The sequence below is a fragment of the Quercus suber genome, unplaced genomic scaffold (assembly GCF_002906115.3).
Source record: "Quercus suber isolate HL8 unplaced genomic scaffold, Cork oak 2.0 scaffold_35, whole genome shotgun sequence".
In the NCBI taxonomy this organism is placed as follows: Eukaryota; Viridiplantae; Streptophyta; class Magnoliopsida; order Fagales; family Fagaceae; genus Quercus; species Quercus suber.
This window is the reverse complement of record NW_027069500.1, coordinates 1,523,052-1,547,185: the sequence shown is the minus strand read 5'-3', so window position 1 is coordinate 1,547,185 and position 24,134 is coordinate 1,523,052. Positions and strand designations below refer to the sequence as shown.

Below are 24,134 nucleotides of genomic sequence, written 5' to 3'. Positions count from 1 at the left end.
TATAATTCTGAAATTCCTGCAATTTCTTGAAACAAAACCTAGACAATCGCCAAGGTATTAAGAGAAATACCTAATTCACAAGTATTAACATAAATCCAGGTAACTCTAACAGCCTAAAAACAGAGCACGCGTAACTCTAACAGCCTAAAAACAGAGCAATCACCAACGTATACAAGATAAATCCATATAAATCTGAAATCCCTTTGCAATTTCTTGAAAGAAAACCTAGAAAATTGCCAGGTATTGAAAAAAAAAATCCCTAATTTGCAAATATAAACCTAAATCCATGAAACTTTGAAAGCTTAAAGCTCTTCTACAAGATAGCATCAACAAAATCATATCCGATTTGTAACAAAGAAAACCTGAATCTCTGATTTGTAACAATATGAATTAATTGCGAAAACCAAAGAAAAGTGTGATGTCAGTCCTACAATTTGTTTTCCTCACTAATAAATATCTTAATCAAATACTTATATCTTCAAATTTTAGGATAAGAATAATGACATACAGAGATAAAGAGAGCTTAATTAATGCCTTAGGTCCCCAACAAACTTTACTTCCCAAGTAGGATACCAGATTGATTTAGAGAAGTCAATTTTGCTGCAACAAACAGCCAAGCACCAAAATCTGTAAAATAAATTGAACAAATATACCGAATAGTATCATGTTTGAGCAAACAGTGTTTTAAAAGACTCATAAGCAAAGGGAGAAATCAAGAGAAGGGAAGAGATTCCTTATTGTCTCAGTCAGCACAGCACAAACTACTGCTTAGGCATGTTAAAGTCCAAATCACAATTTTCCCCTCCTGTAGACATATTGTTATCAATAACACCAAACATCTCCCTCACAAATTTACAAAACAAATATTGGCAGCTTATAAAGAAGAATATTGTTGTTTAGTGAATTTGAGTCCAAAATAGCAAAACCTTTGGACTAACAAAGGATTAGGCAGGACATTGACAGTATCTTCTCATTTTGAATGACTAAAAAACCAAATCAGCAACAATTCAAGATTACAATTATGATGCAAATCTAGAGAGATAAGTTAATTCCAGAAAGCACTCCTCATGCCCATCACTACAGGATAAAGAAATATCAGAACTACTTTCCCACAACCCACACTAATAGAAGGCATTACCAAATATGAATTACATATAAGCTTGCCAAAATAGAATGACTAAACTCGAACTAGAAAGCAGGACAAGAATTTCAATGGACCGTCAAACCCTCGTTGAGTGAGACTGAAATTTATAATCCTCAAGGAAACCAAATCCTAAAAAAAAGCATATTTTGCCTAATATTAGAAAACAATAGGGAAAATATCCTTATAATTCATATGATTGAAGGAGAGAATAAAGAAAACAAGGGGAAAGAAAAGATTGAAACTTATAATCCTCAAGGAAACCAAATCCTAAAAAAAGCATATTTTGCCTAATATTAGAAAACAATAGGTTGTGTAACAAATACACATAAAAAAAAAAAAAAAAAAAAATCTTGCTTCCTGCATACGGACAATGTAACAATCCAAACTAGAAATAGAGCTGCTAGCACAACATAACCAGGTTCCACTAGAAGCAAAAAAAACAGCAATAGAAACAAGACAAGAAGACAAATGTACAAGTGCTACGTGAAAGATGACCACATGAGCAAACTGAAAATCAGAATTCCAGCTACACAGTTTGGGATAATTATAAATTATAAGATTTTACGTCTAAAGGAAAAAATGAAAAATTTTATAAAGAGCAAGACTACTCGAAAGCACGTTTCACCAAGAAGCAACCAAACAAAATCAACCTAGCTTAAGTACCACAAATGCATCACCACTTAAATTTAAAAAACTGACAAAGTAGACAAGCAAGATATCCAATCTCCAATAATAAAAATGTAGATTAAAATAATAACTGAAATATATATATATATATATATAACTGAAAACCAAAAACCTCTTAAGGGTCCAATAAGTAGTTAAGGGAGTATTAGGATCAAAAGCAAAAACTAAAACACAGTTGCAATAGAAGCCTGTTCTCAACCCAATGTCAGTCCAACAAATTGTTTTTCTAACTCAATACATATCTTACTCCAATACTTAAAACTTCAAATTAAGAAAAAAGAAAATAATGAAACCAAGACATAAAGAGAGCTTATTACCTGAGGTCCCCCGTCAAACTTTGCCACCCAAGTAGATATACAGCATGGAATTTTTAAAACACAAGAATTGGGGCAACAGAGCCATAAGACCCAAAATATCAAACCCACACAGTCCAACTATTCAAACCACACCCATAGAAGTAATAACTATGAAACCTATACAGAAGACACAAGGAAGCATACACATGTACTATTCTGGAATTTAAAGAGCAGCCATGTTTAAAGAATGCAAATATTTAACATATATGACTGCCCAGTAATGAATCACAATTTATTATTTATTCTTCACAATATAGACCAAAGCTGATGGCAATAGAAAAAAATGATCTTAAGCTCTAAAGTTTTCACGAGTGCAAGTTGAAGGCAATAGAAAAAGGAACCAGGACAATCGTGATGAGCAATGCTATGGTTTATTAAAGTCTGCAATTCTCATTTACAAATTGAATTTTCAATACTTGGAACACATAATAACTTGCAAGTCCTTTTTCTTCCATAGTCTCCTTGAATTGTGCTTAGTTTTACCTTCAAACATACTTCTTTGTCCCTCCCTGTTCTTCTCGATCATTGTAATTTGGATTACAAATTTCTGCCACTATTAGTATATTTCCAGTGTTGGGTTGGCTATTCCCTAATAAAAAGTTCTTACGTTATTTATCAAAAAATAAATAATAACCTGCCAGACAACAATAAGGGAAGACAGTATACATATTTGGGCTCCTAATAAAGAGGATCAAATTGATCTAGAAAAGCAGACATCGATCCAACATACATGCTTTAAAAAATCTGCAAAGAAACAAAGTCCATAAAATAAATTGAACAAGAGACAAGATCATGTTCAAGGGTAAAAAAAACGTGAAATCAAAAGAGAATGATAATCGAAAGACTTCTACACACTCTTGCTGAAAATGTAAGTCATAATTTTTCCACTTGTTGACACATCATGATTAAAGTCTTTGAATTAGCAATAGATAGCAGGACATAATGAAACTCCATTGTTAGCACAAACTAGAGAAACATTCAAGCAGAAACATTAATCTTCACAAGTTGGGGAGAGAATGATGAGATAAATTGATAAATTGATTAAAAAAAAAAATTTGTTGCCTTAGACCCTCACATAAAAATTCAAGACTTCTGTGCACTTCCCAATCTGTAGACGCATCAAGATTCAAGAATTCTGACTACCAACAAATAGCAAGATATAATATACCTCTAGTTGTAGGCTATCAAAAATGACATCAATGGTGAAATAGACAACAAATAGCAAGACTTTAATTAACAAAATGATGTTGCAGGCCAACGAACTAAAAAAACACACAAGTAGAAACATTATCATTCACCTATTATGAAGAGAATAGTGTAATCAGTTAATAAAGAAAGATTATTGCCTTAGATCCTCATCAAACACCATCCCAAGTAGACATACCATACCTACACATATTCAATAGATTAATTTAGGGGTAACAAAATCTTTACCCTCCCATCCCAGAGCATGATCCAACAATACAAGAGAAAACTACATAACTTTGAAACCCAACCAACTAACCAATAGAGGAGGTATAAGAAAGCACAAACCTAAACTTCCCTTGTAAATAGAGAACAGCTATTTTTAAGGCATGCAGATCTTATCTTATCAATCTGCCAATGACAATAAATCGATATTGAATATGATGAAAATTCAAAGCCCAACTCATGCAAATCACCACAGGAACTACCCACACTAATAAAAGGTATTACCACATACGAATTAGATATAAGCTTGCCAAAATAGAATGACTAAAGTCAAACTAGAAAGCAGGACAAGAATTTCAATGGAACTTTCGAACCCTCGTTGAGTAAGATAGAAATTTATAATCCACAAGGAAACCAAATACTAAAAAAAAGCATATATTGCCCATTCTTAGAAAACAATAGGGAAAATATCCTCATAATTCATATGATTGAAGGAGAGAACAAGGAAAACAAGGGGAAAAGAAAAGATTGCTTATCGCCAAACTAAACTCCATCACTTAAGCTGCCAACAAGAACAAGAAGCCTTAAGCAGCCAAGCACCAATAAAAAATTCCAGTGAGATTTTTTCACATGCACCTACAATTGCAAAAGTTGCATATTGAGTAGAAGAACTCGTCCATACAAGGTAAATCTTATATTTTTCTAGCATTCAAACAATCATTTTTAAAGCTGGCAGCTCTTATCTTATATGACTGCCCAGTGACAAAATTGACAATCTTAGTTTCTTAAAAGTTGGAAGTAAGTGCATGTAGATGGCAGTTAGAAAACGGAACTAGAACAAAAATGCCGAGTAATGCTGGGATTAGTTAATGCCAAACAAATGGATCCTAAAATACACATAATGGAAGCACCAGTATTTTTTTTTTTTACAATGTTATAATAACTTTTTAAAACTCATAACTACCAGCGAGCCAACAATAAGGAATCATGCTCTTATAGACACAAACCAAATCAATCAAGGAAAGCCAACTTCACCAAAAAAAAAGCCATAAAACAGCTATTGAGGACCAAAACCAATAAATAAATTGAACAAGAAATAGTATAATATCACAGTTGGTGGGAACACTATATTAAAGGACTTATAAGCAAAATGTAAAATTCAAGACAGCATGATTTTTTTTATTGTTGTGGTCTACACAGTTTAAGTTTGAGAAAGATTTAAGACTTCTACACAAACTCGACTACTCAAGTACAAGAAAGTCCAAATCAGTTTCCACTACTGTAGACAGATCAAGATAAATAATCAAACATTGTCCACATAAAACAACAAAATAGACATCACCAACTTATACAAAAGCATGTCATTCAAAGCTAAAATACGAGTCCAAAATGGCAAAAACTTCAGCCTGAAAATGGACTTGGTTGGACAATGACAGTATCTTCCCACTCACTTTCTACAACTAGGAAACCTTTCTGAACGAATTAGCTCCTTGGTAATCGAAACCTATGATGCAAACCTTTCAAACTTTTATTAAAAGAACTATGATGCAAACACCTTAAAATAGTGGCTGAGGACCAAAATATATAGGATAAATAGAATAGAGAATGTATAGTAGGGAACAGCATGTTGAAAGACATATATATATATATATATATAAAATAAAAACGTGAAATCAATAGAATAACATAATTTTTTTTTTTTAATTTACAATTTTGACTGCTGTACACACATCAAGATCAAAATGATAAAAAATTGTCCTCAAAAACTACAAAACGAACATCTCCAACTTTTGAAAAAGCATATGTACCTCAGTTGATAAATATGAACCCAGAATACTTCAGACTAAGAACAGTATCTTCGCACCCACTTTCTATGACATCAATCAGCATCAATCTAAGATTACGATATGTATTTCCCAGAAAGCACACACCAATAAGAGAGTGTTACCAAATATTAAACAAGACGAGATGCAATGGAAGTTTCAACCCTTACTGAGGGAACCAGAATTTATAGTCCCCTTGAGTGAACCAGAGTTTATAGCCCCTTCAAAACCAAAGCCTACAAGCAGTCACAAAAGCGGTCACAGGCCAAGTATTAGAATGGATTAAACAAGCAGAAAACTATCCCTATAACTTATACCCAAATCAAACCCTGCCACAAACACACAAATTTTCTTGTAATTGACATTTTTAACATGAACACAGAATACCAGTAGTTGCAATAGAAGATAAATCCATATAGTTCTGAAAGGAAAACTCTCTTCCACAAGAGGCAAACACAATATAGCAATAAATCAATACCGTCTCCCTCCGCAAAAAAACGATGACCAGCTTCTTGAACGAAACCCAGGTTAACCATAGAGCGATAAATCCATATAATTCTGAAATTCCTGCAATTTCTTGAAACAAAACCTAGACAATCGCCAAGGTATTAAGAGAAATACCTAATTCACAAGTATTAACATAAATCCAGGTAACTCTAACAGCCTAAAAACAGAGCACGCGTAACTCTAACAGCCTAAAAACAGAGCAATCACCAACGTATACAAGATAAATCCATATAAATCTGAAATCCCTTTGCAATTTCTTGAAAGAAAACCTAGAAAATTGCCAGGTATTGAAAAAAAAAATCCCTAATTTGCAAATATAAACCTAAATCCATGAAACTTTGAAAGCTTAAAGCTCTTTTCTACAAGATAGCATCAACAAAATCATATCCGATTTGTAACAAAGAAAACCTGAATCTCTGATTTGTAACAATATGAATTAATTGCGAAAACCAAAGAAAAGTGTGATGTCAGTCCTACAATTTGTTTTCCTCACTAATAAATATCTTAATCAAATACTTATATCTTCAAATTTTAGGATAAGAATAATGACATACAGAGATAAAGAGAGCTTAATTAATGCCTTAGGTCCCCAACAAACTTTACTTCCCAAGTAGGATACCAGATTGATTTAGAGAAGTCAATTTTGCTGCAACAAACAGCCAAGCACCAAAATCTGTAAAATAAATTGAACAAATATACCGAATAGTATCATGTTTGAGCAAACAGTGTTTTAAAAGACTCATAAGCAAAGGGAGAAATCAAGAGAAGGGAAGAGATTCCTTATTGTCTCAGTCAGCACAGCACAAACTACTGCTTAGGCATGTTAAAGTCCAAATCACAATTTTCCCCTCCTGTAGACATATTGTTATCAATAACACCAAACATCTCCCTCACAAATTTACAAAACAAATATTGGCAGCTTATAAAGAAGAATATTGTTGTTTAGTGAATTTGAGTCCAAAATAGCAAAACCTTTGGACTAACAAAGGATTAGGCAGGACATTGACAGTATCTTCTCATTTTGAATGACTAAAAAACCAAATCAGCAACAATTCAAGATTACAATTATGATGCAAATCTAGAGAGATAAGTTAATTCCAGAAAGCACTCCTCATGCCCATCACTACAGGATAAAGAAATATCAGAACTACTTTCCCACAACCCACACTAATAGAAGGCATTACCAAATATGAATTACATATAAGCTTGCCAAAATAGAATGACTAAACTCGAACTAGAAAGCAGGACAAGAATTTCAATGGACCGTCAAACCCTCGTTGAGTGAGACTGAAATTTATAATCCTCAAGGAAACCAAATCCTAAAAAAAAGCATATTTTGCCTAATATTAGAAAACAATAGGGAAAATATCCTTATAATTCATATGATTGAAGGAGAGAATAAAGAAAACAAGGGGGAAAGAAAAGATTGAAACTTATAATCCTCAAGGAAACCAAATCCTAAAAAAAAGCATATTTTGCCTAATATTAGAAAACAATAGGTTGTGTAACAAATACACATAATGGAAGCACCAGTTTTTTTTTTACAATGATATTTTAACTTTTTAAAACATACAATTACCAGCAAGCCAACAATAAGGAATCGTGCTCCTATAGACAAGAACCAAATCAATCGAGGAAAGCCAGCTTCACCAAAACTAAGGCCTTAAAACAGCTATCGAGGACCAAAACCTATAAAATAAATTGAACAAGGAATGGTATAATATCACAGTTAGCGGGAACTGGGAACACAATATCAAAGGACTTACAAGCAAAATGTAAAATTCAAGACAGTATAAGTTTTCTTATTGTTGTAGTCTACACAGTTTAAGTTTAAGAAAGATTTAAGACATCTACACAAACACAACTGCCCAGTACAAGAAGGTCCAAATCAGTTTCCACTCCTGTAGACAGATCAAGATAAATAATCAAACATTGTCCACATAAAACAATAAAATCCAGCTTATACAGAAGCATGACATTCGCTCAAATATGACTCCAAAATGGCAAAAACTTCAGCCTGAAAAATGGACTTGGTTGGACAATGACAGTATCTACGCACTAACTTTCTACAACTAAGAAATTATTTATCAACAATCTATGGTTACAAACTATGATATAGACCTTTATGAAGGTATTAGCTCCTTGGTAATCGAAACCTATGATGCAAACCTTTCAAACTTTTATCAAAAGAAATATGATGCAAACTCCTTAAAATTGCTGCTGAGGACCAAAATCTATAGAATAAATAGAATAGAGAATGTATAGTAGGGAACAGTATATTGAAGACATTAAAAAAACCTGACATCAATAGAATAACATAAAGATTTTTTTTTTTTTTTTACAATTTTGACTGCTGTACACATATCAAGATCAAAATGATAAAAAATTGTCCTCACAAAACTACACAACAAACATCTCCAACTTCTGAAAAAACATATGTACCTCAGTTGATAAATAGGAATCCAGAATACGTCAGACTAGGAACAATATCTTCTCACCCACTTTCTATGACATCAATCAGCAGCAATCTAAGGTTACGGACTATGATGCAAACCTTTCTGAACAAATTAGCTCCTTGGTAATCGTAACCTATGGTGCAAACACCTTAAAACAGCTGCTGAAGACCAAAATCTATAAAATAAATGGAATAGAGAATCTATTGTAGGGAACAATATATTGAAAGACTCATAAAAAAAAATGTGAAATCAATAGAATAACATAGAGTTTTATTTATAGTTAAAGTGAATAAAGCCCAACTCCAAATTACAATTCATATCAAGATCATCAAAATGATAAAAAATTGTCCTCACAAAACCACAAATGACATCTCCAGCTTTTGAAAAAGCATATGTACCTCAGTTCATAAATATGAATCCAGAATAGTTCAGACTAAGAACGGTATCTTCTCACCCACTTTCTATGACATCAATCAGCAACCAGATTATGATATGTATTTCATAGAAAGCCCACACCAATAAGAGTGTTACCAAATATTATACGAGACGAGATGCAATGGAAGTATCAACCCTTATTGAGTGAACCAGAATTTATAGTCCTCTTGAAAACCAAAGCCTAGAAAACAAGTTACAGGTCAAGTATTAGAATGGATTAAAACAAGCAGAAAACCATCCCTATATTTCTTCTTTAAAATAACCTAAAAAGCTTATCGCCAAATCAAACCCTGTCATGGACACAGAAAATTCTTGTAGTTTAGTTGCGATAGAAGATAAGTCCATATAGTTTGAAATGGAAAACTCTCTTCATCTAAAAATAACCAGCTTCATCGAGAGATTATCTATAGGAAAGAAAAAAAAAAAGTATTTTTTAAGAAGATTTCTATTCATAATCCCTTTTACTTGTCACTATTTCTAACTTACCCAAGTGAAATAATAGAAATATACAATTTTTAATGTTTTTTTTTCCACCAATCGAACTAATATCCCATGTGCTTAATTTTTTTCCCTCATTTTAAACTGCAGTTTTTAATAAGGAAAGGGGAGGAAGTCTTGGTTCAACACAGATGGCATCTACTCAAACACATCTATGACCAGGAAAAATACATAGATTAAAAGAATTTGATTCACAGAATTTTTACAAATAATAATGCTAAGACCAAATGTGTAAGTTAAAAGAATTCGATTCAAAAAAAGCCTAAGTCATGCCAATCACAGAACGGAATAACCTGAAGAACTCAATCTGGGCAACCACAAGATCAGCATCAATCTACCTGCACCATACCAATAAGAGAAATTACCACATTCAAATAAGCGATGACCTTCCAAACATAAAATGGCCCCAAATTAAACCACATTCAGCATCAATCAATCTCTACAGAAGTTTGGTGCAACAAGGAACAAGGATTCCTTTTGAGGGAACAATATATTGAAAGATATATGCGCAAAAAGTGAAATCAAGAGAACAAGAAAAAAGTTTTAAATTTTAGACCCATAATTACTGGCCAACCAACAATAAGGGGAAGGAAACTTCACGTATTATGCTCCAATAGAAGAAACAAATTGATCTACAGAATTGTAGCAAAAAATATTGATCAAGCTTGCTGCAACAAACACCTTTAAAAAAATAAATAAACCTCGCACCCAAATCTATTGAATAAATGGAATGAAGTCATAACTGGACCATTCTTAATCTACCTGTCCCTCAACAAATGCCTTAAAAAGAAACCATGCACCAAGTTATTCCTAGAAAGCCTAACTCGTGTTATATAGGATGAACCAAAAAAGCCGTATTATTTTCCCTGGGAACCATATTAAGGTCAAAAACTTTGTTAATCTACCAGTCCCTCAACATCAACAGGCATTACCACATTCGAACTGAATGACCAAAACTTAAACAAGAGAAGACAAAGAAACAAGAAGAATTGCAAGGGATATTTCAAGCCCTCCCTAGGAGAGACATGAATTTATGGCTGTCAAGGAAACCAAAGCCTAAGAAAAGAATTTACAAGCACAAGTATTAAAAAGAATTAAAACAATACAAAAAATTTATAATTCTTATGATTGCAAGAGAGAATAATGAAAGTGGGCAAAAAACAGAGCTTATCACCAAATGAAAAGTTCAATGTATTAAAGCTGCTAAGCACAAACACAAAAAATTAAAAAAACCTAGTTCCTGTAGAAAAACAAAGAATAGATTTTTAACATGTGAATTGCAGAAGTTGCAGAACAACAAATGAAAGAACTATATATTTCAAAAGAAATTAAACAAGCCAAAAGTTTTTTACGTTCTCATGATTGCAAGAGAGAAAGATGAAAGCAGGAGAAAAAGAGAATTTATCAACCTAATCAAACTTGGCTGCTTATACTGCCAAGTACAACAGAAGAAAAAAAGAAAAAAAAAACAGTTCTATATACATATAAGTAATAGAATTTTAACATGCAAAGAGAATCACAAGAGTTGTAAAACAACAAATGAAAAAACAACCATATTTCAAAGAATGCAAAAATATAAAGATAAATCCTTTCTAACTCAGAAAGTCAAGCTCTTCTCTGTTGGCAGATATTGGGGGACAAGGAAATCAAGTAGCAACAATCCAAGTTAACAAATTACGATGCATACCAATGTAACTCCCAGTAAGCCCACAAATGCCAAGAGAAGAGAAAGCAAAAGCTTTCCCTCATAAACCATATTCAAGACACACTACGATTAAAATTATGGACTACAGCAATAATAAGCATTGCCAGATTAAGCTATGAATTCATTATTGAAGTTGCCAACACATAATGACCAAAAATAAAATAGGACAGCAAGACAAAGGAAGAAAAATTGCAATAGAAATTTCAAACCCTTACTTTGCAAGACTTGGAACTATAATTCTTCTCAAAAATGAAACCTAGGAAATTCAGTCACAAACTCAAGTGTTAGACAGAATTAAAACAACAAAAATATATCCTTAATATTACTATGCTTGAAGGAGAGAAAAACAAAGGGGAAGAAAAAGGGAGTTTATTGCCAAACTCAGCTGCTTAAGCTGTGAAGCACCCAAAAAAAAAAAACATCTTGCTTCCAGCATGCAGACAATGTGACAATCCAAACTAGAAAAAGAGCTGCTAGCACAACATAACCAGGTTCCACTAGAAGCAAGAAAACATCAATAGAAACAAGACAAGAAGACAAATGTACAAGCGTGAAAGATGACCACACAAGCAAACTGAAAAACAGAATTCCAGCTACATAGTTTGGAATAATTATAAATTATAAGATTTTACTTCTAAAGGAAAATATAAAAAGTTTTATAAAGAGCAAGACTACTCAAAAGCATGTTTCATCAAGATGCAACCAAACAATACTTAAAACTTTTTCTAACTCATACGTATCTTACTCCAATACTTAAAACTTCAAATTAAGAAAAATAATAATGAAATCAAGACATAAAGAGAGCTTATTACCTGAGGTCCCCCATCAAACTTTGCCACCCAAGTAGATATTCAGCATGAAATTTTTTAAACACAAGAATTGGCAAATGCATCATTACTTAAATTAAAAATACTGACAAAGTAGACAAGCAAGATATCCAATCTCCAATAATAAAAATGTAGATTAAAATAATTAGTCATTATTATCATTGTATATATATAACAGAAAACAAAAACCTCTTGAGGGTCAAGCAAGTAATTAAGGGAGTATTAGGATCAAAGGCAAAAACTAAAACACAGCTGCAATAGAAGCCTGTTCTCAACCCAGTGTCAGTCCAACAAATTGTTTTTCTAACTCATACATATCTTACTCCAATACTTAAAACTTCAAATTAAGAAAAATACTAATGAAATCAAGACATAAAGAGAGCTTATTACTTGAGGTCCCCCATCAAACTTTGCCACCCAAGTAGATATACAGCATGAAATTTTTTAAACACAAGAATTGGGGGAATAGAGCCATAAGCCCCAAAACATCACCCCCACACAGTCCAACTATACAAACCACATCCATAGAAGTTATAACTTTAAAACCTATACAGAAGATACAAGGAAGCATACACATGCTGTTCTGGAATTTAAAGAGCATCCATGTTTAAAGAATGCAAATATTTCCCAATAATGAATCACAATTTATTATTTATTTTTCACAAAATAGACCAAAGCTGATGAGCAATGCTGGAGTTTATTAAAGTCAGCAACTTTCATTTACAAATTGAATTTTAAATACTTGGAACACATAATAACCTACCAGTCCTTTTTCTTCCACACTCTCCTTGAATGGTGCTTAGTTTTACCTCCATGCACTTCTTTGTCCCTCCCTGTTCTTCTTGATCATTGTAATTTGGGTTACTAATTTCTGCCAATATAGTACATCTCCAGTGTACTTGGGTGGGCTATTCCCTAATAAAAAGTTCTTACATTATTTATCAAAAAATAAATAATAACCTGCCGGACAACACTAAGGGAAGAGACAGTATACATATTTGGGCTCCTAATAAAGAGGATCAAATAAATCTAGAAAAGCAGACATCGATCCAACATACATGCCTTAAAAAATCTGCAAAGAAACAAAGTCCATAAAGTAAATTGAACAAGAGACAAGATCATGTTCAAGGGTAAAAAAACGTGAAATAAAAAGAGAATGATAATCGAAAGACTTTTAAACACTCTTGCTGAAAAAGTAAATCATAATTTTTCCACTTGTACACATCATGATTAAAGTCTTTGAATTAGCAATAGATAGGAAGACATAATGAAACTCCATTGTTAGCACAAACTAGAGAAACATTCATGCAGAAACATTAATCTTCACATTTGGGGAGAGAATGATAAGATAAATTGATAAAAAGAAATTATTGCCTTAGATCCTCATATAAAAATTCAATACTTCTATGCACTTTATTGCGCAACTAAATCACCATTTCCCCTGCTGTAGAAACATCAAGATTGTAAATCATAATTTCCCAATCTGTAGACACATCAAGATTCAAGAATTCTGACTACCAACAAATAGCAAGATATAATAAACCTCTAGTTGTAGGCTAACAAAAAATAGACAACAAATAGCAAAGACTTCAATTAACAAAATGAAGTTGCAGGCCAACGAACTTAAAAAACACACAAGCAGAAACATTATCACTCAGCTATTATGAAGAGAATAGTGAAATCAACTGATAAAGAAAGATTATTGCCTTAGATCCTCATCAAACTCCATCCCAAGTAGACATACCATACCTACACATTCAGATTAATTTAGGGGTAAAAAAAAAATCATTAAAACCCTCCTATCCCAGAGCATGATCCAACAATATAAGAGAAAACTACATAACTTTGAAACCCAACCAACTAACCTATAGAGCAGGTATAAGGAAGCACATACCTAAACTAACCTTGCATTTAGAGAACAGCTATTTTTAAGGCATGCAGAATTAAGAATTTTTGCAATAACAAGGTGTACTCAACATGAATTAGGAGTTAATGAAACCTTTCAAGGAATCCTTTCAAAAAATTATCAACTAATTAGAATGGTTCGTTTGGTTGGGTTAGGTCATACATATTGAAAAAAAAAAAAAGGTATTCCTTTATTTTCATTTTCGACTCATTATATATTGAACCCTTTTTTTTTCCTGTTCTGGCTTGGCTATCCCCCTAGCTGAGCCATTCCCTTTTAGAATACTAATACTGAGTCGGACATGACCAATAAAATAAAAATATATATATATATATATTCCACAAGCAAAAAAGGAGAGAGGGGTCTTTTTTGGAGCTAGAGGAAATGCATCTCAAGTACACCAATTAGTAGGTATGAGAGGGTTAATGTCGGATCCACAAGGACAAATGATCGATTTACCCATTCAAAGCAATTTACGTGAATGACTGTCTTTAACAGAATATATAATTTCTTACTACAGAGCCCGATCTTATCAATCTGCCAATGACAATAAATCAATATTGACAATGATGAAAATTCGAAGCCCAACTCATTCAAATCACCACAGGAACTACCCACACTAATAAAAGGTATTACCACATACGAATTAGATATAAGCTTGCTAAAATAGAATGACTATAGTCGAACTAGAAAGCAGGACAAGAATTTCAATGGAACTTTCGAACCCTCGTTGAGTGAGACTGAAATTTATAATCCTGAAGGAAACCAGATCCTAAAAAAAAAGCATATATTGCCCAATATTAGCAAACGATAGGGAAAATATCCTTATAATTCATATGATTGAAGGAGAGAATAAAGAAAACAAGGGGAAAGAAAAGATTTCTTATCGCCAAACTAAACTCCATCACTTAAGCTGCCAACAAGAACAGCAAGCCTTAAGCTGCCAAGCACCAAAAAAAATTCCAGTGAGATTATTTCACATGCACCTACAATTGCAAAAGTTGCATAACAAATAGAAGAACTCTTCCATACAAGGTAAATCTTATATTTTTCTGGCATTCAAACAACCATTTTTAAAGCTGGCAGCTCTTATCTTATATGACTGCCCAATGACAAAATTGACAATCTTAGTTTCTTAAAAGTTGTAATAAGTGCATGTAGATGGCAATTACAAAAAGGAACTGGAACAAAAATGCCGAGTAACGCTGGGATTAGTTAAAGCCGAACAAATGGATCCTAAAATACACATAATGGAAGCACCAGTATTTTTTTTTACAATGTTATTTTAACTTTTTAAAACTCATAATTACCAGCGAGACACCAATAAGGAATCATGCTCCTATAGTCAAGAACCACATCGATCAAGGAAAGCCAACTTCACCAAAACAAATACCTTAAAACATCTATTAAGGACCAAAACCTATAAATAAATTGAACAAGGAACGGTATAATATTACAGTTAGTGGGAACACTAGATTAAAGGACTTATAAGCAAAATGTAAAATTCAAGACAGTATGAGCTTTCTTATTGTTGTAGTCTACACAGTTAAAGTTTGAGAAAGATTTAAGACTTCTACACATACTCGACTGCTCAAGTACAAGAAATCCCATATATCAGTTTCCACTCCTGTAGACAGATCAAGATAAATAATCAAACATTGTCCACATAAAACAACAAAATAGACATCACCAACTTATACAGAAGCATGTCACTCAGAACTCAAATATGAGTCCAAAATGGCAAAAACTTCAGCCTGAAAATGGACTCGGTTGGACAATGACAGTATCTACCCACTCACTTTCTACAACTAGGAAATTAATTAGCAACAATCTAAGGTAACTAACTATGATGCAAACCTTTCTGAACGAATTAGCTATGCAATCCTTTCTGAATGAATTAGCTACTTGGTAATCGAAACTTATGATGCTATGATGCAAACCTTTCGAACTTATAACAAAAGAACTATGATGCAAACACCTTAAAATAGCTGCTGAGAATGTATAGTAGCGAACAGTATATTGAAAGACTATAAAAAAATAAAAATAAAAACTTGAAATCAATATAGTAACATAAAGATTTTTTTATTTATTTACAATTTTGACTGCTGTACACATATCAAGATCAAAATGATAAAAAATTGTCCTCGCAAAACTACAAAATGAACATCTCCAACTTCTGAAAAAGCATATGTACCTCAGTTGATAAATATGAATCCAGAACACTATCTTCTCACCCACTTTCCATGACATCAATCAGCAACAATCTAAGATTATGATATGTATTTCCCAGAAAGCACACACCAATAAGAGGGTGTTACCAAATATTAAACAAGACGAGATAAAATGGAAGTTTCAACCCTTACTGAGTGAACCAGAATTTATAGTCTCCTTCAAAACCAAAGCCTACAAGCAGTCACGGGCCAAGTATTAGAATGGATTGAAACAAGCAGACAACTATCCCTATAATTCTTCTTCAAGATAGCAAAAAATAGAAGCTTATCACCAAATCAAACCCTGCCACGGACACAGAAATTTTCTTGTAATTGACATTTCTAACATGAACTCAGAATAGCAGTAGTTGCGAAAGATAAATAAGGAAAACTCTCTTCCACAAGAGGCATACACAATAAAGCAATAAATCAATACCGCCTCCCTCTGCAATTTCTCAAAAAAACGATGACCAGCTTCTTGAACGAAACCAAGGTTAACCCTAGAAAACCAGAGTAAAGAAAACCAGAGCGATCACAAGAGTCATACACAATAAAGTAATAAATCAATACCGTCTCCCTCTGCAATTTCTCAAAAAATTCTCAAAAAAACGATGACCAGCTTCTTGAAACCAGAGCTATCAAAGCAAAGAAAACCAGAGCTATCACCAAGGTATACAAGGAAAATCCATATAATTCTGAAATTCCTGTAATTTCTTGAAACAAAACCTAGAAAATCACCGCCAAGGTATTGAAAGAAATACGTAATTCGCAAGTATTAACATAAATCCAGGTAACTCTGACATCTTAAAAACAGAGCAATCACCAACGTATTCAAGATAAATCCATATAAATCTGAAATCCCTTCGCAATTTCTTGAAAGAAAACCTAGAAAATCGCCAGGTATTAAAAAAAAAACCCTAATTTGCAAGTATAAACATAAATCCATGTAACTCTGAAAGCTTAAAGCTCTTTTCTACAAGATAGCATCAACAAAATCATATCCGATTTGTAACAAAGAAAACTTGAATCTCTGAAAGCAATCATAGACGTAATGAAAATATCATCGCAATCGGTACCGAACAGATAATCTTACAAAAAAATAAAAAGCAAGTTATGAAATATGAGGAGGGTTGGGTGGGTATATATAGCAAACTAGGTCGGCAAAATCCGGAGTCAGTTTCGTCGAAATCCAGAGTGGGTTTCTTCTTTTTAACGCGTTTCTGATGCTTTTTGACTTAGGACTCGTTGGCTTAAAACCAAGGCACCCTCGGTTTTGTGAGTTGGCACGCACACGTGTCTTGCTTTCTTTTATATTCACTTGCGTAAAGTCCAAGCAAGCACCCCAACAAGGACTCGGTTAAGTCATCTTTAATTTAATTTAAAAATAAATTTTGAAAGCACTTGGATTAAAACGACTATCCTGTATAGCCCATGCATCACAGAATATCATAAAGTTACTAATTTACAATAAATAAATATTTTTTAATGTGATGGGGTATTTTTATTTTATTTTATTGGAACATATGGTAGTTTCTTTTCTATATAAAAGCATTCGCAGCAGTATAGCTATAATGCTATATTGCTAAAATTTAACTCTACAGACACAAAAAAACCCCTACAGCAGTGGTGCTATACCTAAATATTTTAGATGAATTGCTATAGTGCACATCTATCAATAGATGTGCACTGTAGCTTGAAGCAAAAAATAATAATAATAATATTTTATTCACAGACGATACAAGTTTTGCCTTTTTTTTTTTCATTTCACTCTCTCTCTCGGTCAGACCATTCATTCACTCTCTCAAGCTCACAATCATCTCTCCTCTCAAGCTCACTGTCATCGCTGGCGTCCACCTCAAGCTCACTTCGGTACAACTTTTTTTTTTTCATTTTATCAAATCCGTTTCATTCACTCTCTCTATTTCACTCTCAGCTCTCATCTCAAGCCTCTCAAGCTCAAATCTCTCCTCTCAAGCTCGCTGTCATCGCCGGCCCATCCACCTCAAGCTCACTCCGGTATAGATTGCTTTTTTTTTTTTTTTTTTTTTTTTTCATTTTATCAAATCCGGTCTCGTTCACTCTCATTCACTCTCTCTGTTTCACTGTCAGCTCTCATCTCAAGCCTCTCAAGCTCACTCTCTCAACGTCGCCGTCGATCTGCCTCAACGCACTTCTCTTCCGCCGATCCACTTCAGGTCAGTCTCTGTCTTCTTCATGTGGATGTTTTGGGTTTTTGATTTTGGTATATTCTTCTGCAAGTGTGCCGCCGATCCACTTTGGGTTTTTGATTTGGATCCACTTCATGTGGATGTTTTTGATATATGATTCATGCCAATCCACTTCATATCTCTGTTTTTTATTTTTGATATATGATTTTTTATTGTTGCTCTGCATTATTGGCTTGGTGATTTTGGTAGATTATTTTGGTAGATTGATGATGATTATGGATGAATACGGTGAATGATGATTATTGGTTTGATGATGATTATTGATGAATGGTGAATTTGTATATTAGATTGATGATGATTATTGTTGCTTTGCAAGTGTGAGTGATGATGAACTTGCTGAATAATGTTCTTAATGGATGAATACGGTAGTTTCTCATTGATGATGATGATTATTATGGATTTTGTAAGATGGTGTGCTTTGATTTGGGTGGATTTTGTTGGATATGTTTTGTTGCACAAAACTAGAAACAGAGCACACGTTTCTATGTGCAGGGAAGTTTAATGAGAAATTGTTAGTTTGGTTTTGAGTTTTGATATAACTGTACGTTTGGGAATTTTCTGTGTGCAAGGAAGTTTTGAGTTTTGATATGCATAATCATGTTCTATTGTTTATAATTCTAAGTATTTTAAGTTTTGATATAAATGTAAGTTTGGGAATTTTCTGTGTGCAGGGAACTTTACATTTTTCTTTTCTAATTTTATGAAATCACGTAGAGACACACAATGGGATTTTATGGGTATCATGAATGGGGATATAGAAATTGATTCATAATTTTTGGGAACGTCTCAAAATACTCCTTTGTCAGTTTCTAATTCTCCACCTCCACCTCAACCTCAACCTCAAGTTGAAAATGCCTCTTCTTCAAAAGGAAAACGGGGCACTAACTTTAGTTTAGAGGAAGATAAACTCCTAGTGGTAGCATGGCTCAATACTAGTGTTGATGCCATAAATAGTAATGAACAAACACAAAATACATTTCGTAAAAAAGTTTGGGAGTACTTCAAGAAGTACAATACATTTGGTACCACACGTACTATTGTCTCCTTGATAAGTCGTTGGGGATCGATTAGTGAAAAGACAAATAAGTTTGCCGAGTGTATGGCTCAAGTTGATGCACTTCATCAAAGTGGTACAACCGAAGAAGATAAGGTATAAATTATATTGCAATAGTGTTAACATGTCCATTCACAAACAGTTTGAAGATATTAATCATGTTATATTTCTTTTAATTTTTTTAGATTAAAGATGCGAAGGCTTTGTATTTAGAGAAGTACAAGAAAGCCTTTCTTCTTGACCATTGTTGGCTCATGTTAAAGGATCAACCAAAGTTTGTCGATCCTAGCAGTGCTAAATCGAGATCATTCATGCCTCCAACTCTGAAGTCAATATCTATTGGCGAAGGTGATTGTGGGTCCGGACTTGGGACTCTTCCAATGTTGAGAGACCTATTGGTAGGAAGGCCAAAAAGGCCATCCGAAAGAACAAAGCCCCCGGAAAAGATGTAGGGGAATATTTGGCCAAGAAATTGAAATTGATTGAGGATGTAACTCGATTGGAAGAGAAGAAAATATCTATTGAGAGAAAAAAACTTGCAGTTGAGAAGGAAAGAAATGAAAAAAAACTAAAGATTGAGAAGGAAAAAGTCATGATTGAGAAGAAAAAATTTGAGATAATAGAAAAGTTGGAGGAGGAGAGAATCATGATGATAGATACAAGTGGCTTGACCGGAGCACAAAAAACATTTTATGAGCAACTCCAAGAGAAAATCATAGCAAGACGAAGTTCACATAATTAATGGAGTTTATTGTATTTTGGATGTAGTTTAGTCTTTTATGTATTTTGTAGTGGCTTATGTAAGCCTTTATGTATTTTGTTTTTAACTTTATGTATTTTGTAGTGGCTTATGTCACTTGACTTTAATCTTAAACTAAATGTATGTGTTTGTGTTGTGACTTGAAGTGCAATCCAACAAAGACTTTGAAGTGCAATCTTTTTTATCTTTTATTAAGTTCCATTCAATCTTGTGATAGGCACTGATATAATTGTTTGTAGACTAAAAAATGATACTATTATATATCTTGATATAATTGATATATGCTTGGTTTTGAGATGACAGGTCTTAGAATAAATCTATGAAGACATTGCTGTTATAGCCACTATAAGTGTCTTTGATCCAATTATTTCTATTCATTGAATATTCCTAGTATTATATGCTTGGTTTTGAGATGACAGGTCTTAGAATAAATCTATGAACAATGAGCATTCATAGTATTTCTTATTTAACCATTTACTTATCTTTTTAAGATTAAGGTCCTACTGAGAGGAATTTTTATTTTTTGGTTATATACTTATATTTGATAAATGCTGAGGATAAGCACCATATTATGTTTGTGTTGTGACTTATGCGTGAATTAGTTATATTCATTTTGTTGTGGCTTATGTCACTTGGCTTTAATCTTGCATCTATAGTAATAATTGCTTTACAATTGTCTTGAAGGTTGCATCCATGAATCACTATTTGGTTCGCAAGTTCATTTTTTACGACTCAGATGAAGATGAGATAATCGAAGAACTTGTCAAGGAAACATCACAACCTAAACGTTAACGTTCTATCCGACGTAATCATTTAGCAAGCCATGAGAGGCTTTTTCTTGATTATTTTGCTCCCACACTAATGTATCCACCTACTGTATTTCGTAGGAGATTTCGGATGAAGCGTTCTCTTTTTCTCCGTATTCAATCTAAGGTAGAAGCTCATGACTCTTACTTTATTCAAAAAAGAAATAGTGCCAACAAACTAGGTTTATCTTCATTGCAAAAGATAACTGCTGCACTTAGAATGCTTGCATATGGAGTATTGGGTGATTTCATAGATGAATATGTACGGATTGGAGAAAGTACTACATTAGAAAGTTTGAAAAAATTTGTTACTGCGGTAATTGATGTTTTCTCTGAAGAATACTTGAGAAAGCCAAACAATGAAGACATTGCTAGACTGTTAGCTCATGGCGAACGCCGAGGTTTTCCAGGTATATTAGGTTCAATTGATTGCATGCATTGGAAGTGGAAAAATTGTCCATCTGCATGGAAATGTCAATATTGTGGTCATATTCGTGAGCCTACTATTATTTTGGAGGCAATAGTATCATATGATCTTTGGATATGACATGCATTTTTTGGGTTACCTGGGTCAAATAATGACATTAATGTATTAGAGCGGTCTCATGTATTTAATGAACTTGCTGAAGGACGTGCTCCTACAGTACATTACTCAATCAATGGTCATGACTACACAATGGGATATTACCTTGCTGATGGCATATATCCAAAGTGGGCAATATTTGTGAAAATAATCTCATCTCCACAAGGACAGAAGTATAAATTATTTGCAGCAGCCCAAGAGGCGTGTAGGAAGGATGTTGAGCGTGCATTTGGAGTGCTTCAAGCACGTTTCGCAATTGTTCGTGGACCTGCACGATTTTTCCATCTTGAAACACTCCAAAAGATCATAAAAGCGTGCATAATTCTCCATAACATGATTGTTGAAGATGAGCGGGATGAGAATGAAGTAGTAGACTCAGATTATGAACAAATTGATGAAGTGGATAATCCTCCTCTGCAAGTGTTACGTGAACAAAGTGATGGATTTATGTTATACATTGAGAGGCATGAACGCATTAGAGACTGAGAAATTCATTTTCAACTCCAGTCAGACCTCATTGAACATTTATGGCAATTGCAAGGCGAGTCGTAGGAATTTTCTTTTTTGTATGTTGAGAATCATGAGTCATAGGAACTTGTGCTAATGAGTGAGTTTTATTGTAATTTGGTTTGAGTTATGTATGTGAGTAATGTATGGACTACATTGTTCCTGCTATAATATGTGTTCTATTTTATATGTTTTCTTATAAAGTTTCTTCATTTCATAGTTCACATTGTTTCAAGATTGCTTCTGGACAATTGAGACGATAGACTATCATGATGATTGAAAAATTGTTTTAGTAAAAAAAAAAAAAAAATGTATAAGTATAATTTAGGGTTAAAAAAATAACTTGTTTATACTAGACGATTATTTGCTATCATATGGCGGCGGCGGCGGCGGTGGAAGAGTCGATGGCGTTGGCGGCGGTGGCAACGGCGGCGGCTACGGTGGTGGCGGTGGCGGCGACTGCGGTGGCGGCGGCGGCGGCTGCGGTGGCAGTGGCGGTAGCGGTGGTGGTTGCAGATGGTTGTGATTGTTGTTTATTGTAGTAGATATATTATTTTATTATAGTCGATATTTTATTTTATTGTGATGTTTATATTATTTTATTGTGTTGAAAGCTAAAATAGATCCATTGTTGCAGCATGTGTGTAGGTAAAATAGATAAAGTAACTTTTGGTAGAGCTAAAAAGCTAAATTTTTAGCTCCACTGCTGCGAATGCTCTAACAAATCATATCCGCATGAAATCATGATGCGGGCTCGCTCACTACTGCAGGAATACCAGCTTGCTCAACTTTGGCCCACCCAGTTCAAGGAAGCCACGGATGGTCGTTGGGTCCCACCTACAGTCCCATGGTGAACACTAAAGTTTTCTCCCACCTCGGCATGACTAGAATCGGTGTGATCATTCGGGACCATTTTGGATCAGTCATTACCGCCTTAAGCAAGCACTTACCTCTTCCTTTGGGTCCTTTGGAAGCAAAGGCTAAAGCGCTAGATGAAGCCACTATTTTTGCATGGGACATAGGAGTCAGAGATGTCATTTTCGAAACTGACTCCATTAATGTTTGTCATGCTATGGAGAGCCCCACTAATGCCCCGGTATCTATCTCTACTATAGTCTTAGGACTTTTGATGTATGACAACCTAGGCTTCCCACCTAAGGTGTTTGGCTTCACCACCAAACAAACACAATGCAATCTTTGCAAATAATCTCAATAATAATAATCATAGCCTGTCTACAAAAGAAATCATCTGGAGCTTTATATGCAGCTTCCAGGAATCACAAAGATAAGGATAAACTCTCCTAAATAAATCCTAAATAATTTCAAATACTAATCTGATAATACTAAACAAATGATAATGATAAACTACTAATCCTAACCAAACTCAAATACCAATCCAAACTAAACAAATAACTATGTTACAATCTGAAATTATCCACTGAAAATCTAAAATGAAATACTGAAATAACTTTTGGTTATACTCCTGCATTATACTCTCCTGGTTTAAGAAAACTCGACCTCAAGTTTTGTAGTGATGAAGAATTAAGACTTTGGTGCATAATACTTCCTTCAGATCAAAAATCACCCTAGGAAGCACTGAGAGTAGAATAACCTTCAATTCCATGACACCATAAAACTCCTCTAGAAACACAAAATCAATGTGTTGAACAGGAACAATTTTATCTTGAATCATAGCATCAACCTTTTGGACTTCAACAACCTGTAGATGCTCATCAACCTCATGGATCATGAAGGGCTCAATACCACTTTCATTAGAATCAACCTCCACATCAAGTGCACCCTCTAAATCTTCGCTCACATGTTGAAATTTCTCTTCTTGTGTAGACTCTATACTAGTTTCTTCTTGCTGCATGAATGTTGAAACATCATCTATTGGCACTTGTACCTCTATTTCAACATTAGTCTTTGGTGGAACCTTAGCATCCTTTTTTTGAGTAGAAGAATCTAGCAAAACCATTATTTTTCTTAAGTCTTGAGCTATGGTAGAGAGTTCTTGACGGAAGGATGAGGTGTTTTCTTGTTGAATACTGTCTCTGTGGTGTAGAAAATTCCCATGAGAGGATTGAGGTTGATAATTCTCTTGATAGCATTGGGGAACATATTTCTCTCTAAGTATTTGTTTCATTTCATTCCAATCAGTTATGGCAGGCTTGCTCCTTACTTTGCGATGATTCACGATACTACGCCAAAAGTCTCTAGCTCTACTCCTCA

The 24,134-nt window shown here is 33.8% G+C and overlaps 1 protein-coding gene and 2 long non-coding RNA genes across 7 annotated transcripts; 2 read left to right on the top strand and 1 right to left on the bottom strand.

The window, feature by feature from the left end:
- Positions 1–1,502: 1,502 nt before the first annotated feature.
- On the bottom strand, positions 1,503–17,235 carry LOC136066427 (uncharacterized). 5 transcript variants are annotated; one of them, XR_010627928.1, is made up of 3 exons: positions 12,612–17,201; positions 2,854–9,654; positions 1,503–2,776 (listed from the first exon to the last, which is right to left on the bottom strand). It is a non-coding gene; the product is annotated as an uncharacterized LOC136066427 (long non-coding RNA). The 5 variants fall into 5 exon arrangements; XR_010627929.1 differs by lacking the exon at positions 1,503–2,776 and having other exon boundaries at positions 4,021–4,233; positions 5,406–9,654; positions 12,612–17,198; XR_010627930.1 differs by lacking the exon at positions 1,503–2,776 and having other exon boundaries at positions 4,021–5,656; positions 5,808–9,654; positions 12,612–17,197.
- Positions 17,236–18,490: 1,255 nt separating this feature from the next.
- On the top strand, positions 18,491–20,181 carry LOC136066447 (uncharacterized). Its single transcript, XR_010627939.1, has 2 exons — positions 18,491–19,342; positions 19,432–20,181. It is a non-coding gene; the product is annotated as an uncharacterized LOC136066447 (long non-coding RNA).
- Positions 20,182–20,867: 686 nt separating this feature from the next.
- Positions 20,868–21,881, top strand: LOC112029237 (uncharacterized). Its single transcript, XM_024061930.2, has 2 exons — positions 20,868–21,222; positions 21,409–21,881. The coding sequence occupies exons 1-2, from the start codon at positions 20,868–20,870 to the stop codon at positions 21,879–21,881; spliced, it is 828 nt and encodes a 275-aa protein (XP_023917698.2).
- Positions 21,882–24,134: the final 2,253 nt, after the last annotated feature.

What these genes read in the sequence shown, in the direction of transcription:
- LOC112029237 (XM_024061930.2), top strand. Translation starts at nt 20,868, where the DNA reads ATGTATCCACCTACTGTATTTCGTAGGAGATTTCGGATGAAGCGTTCT. An exon ending in CGAACGCCGAGGTTTTCCAG is followed by an intron (nt 21,223 to 21,408) that starts GTATATTAGGTT and finishes TTAATGTATTAG; the next exon opens with AGCGGTCTCATGTATTTAAT.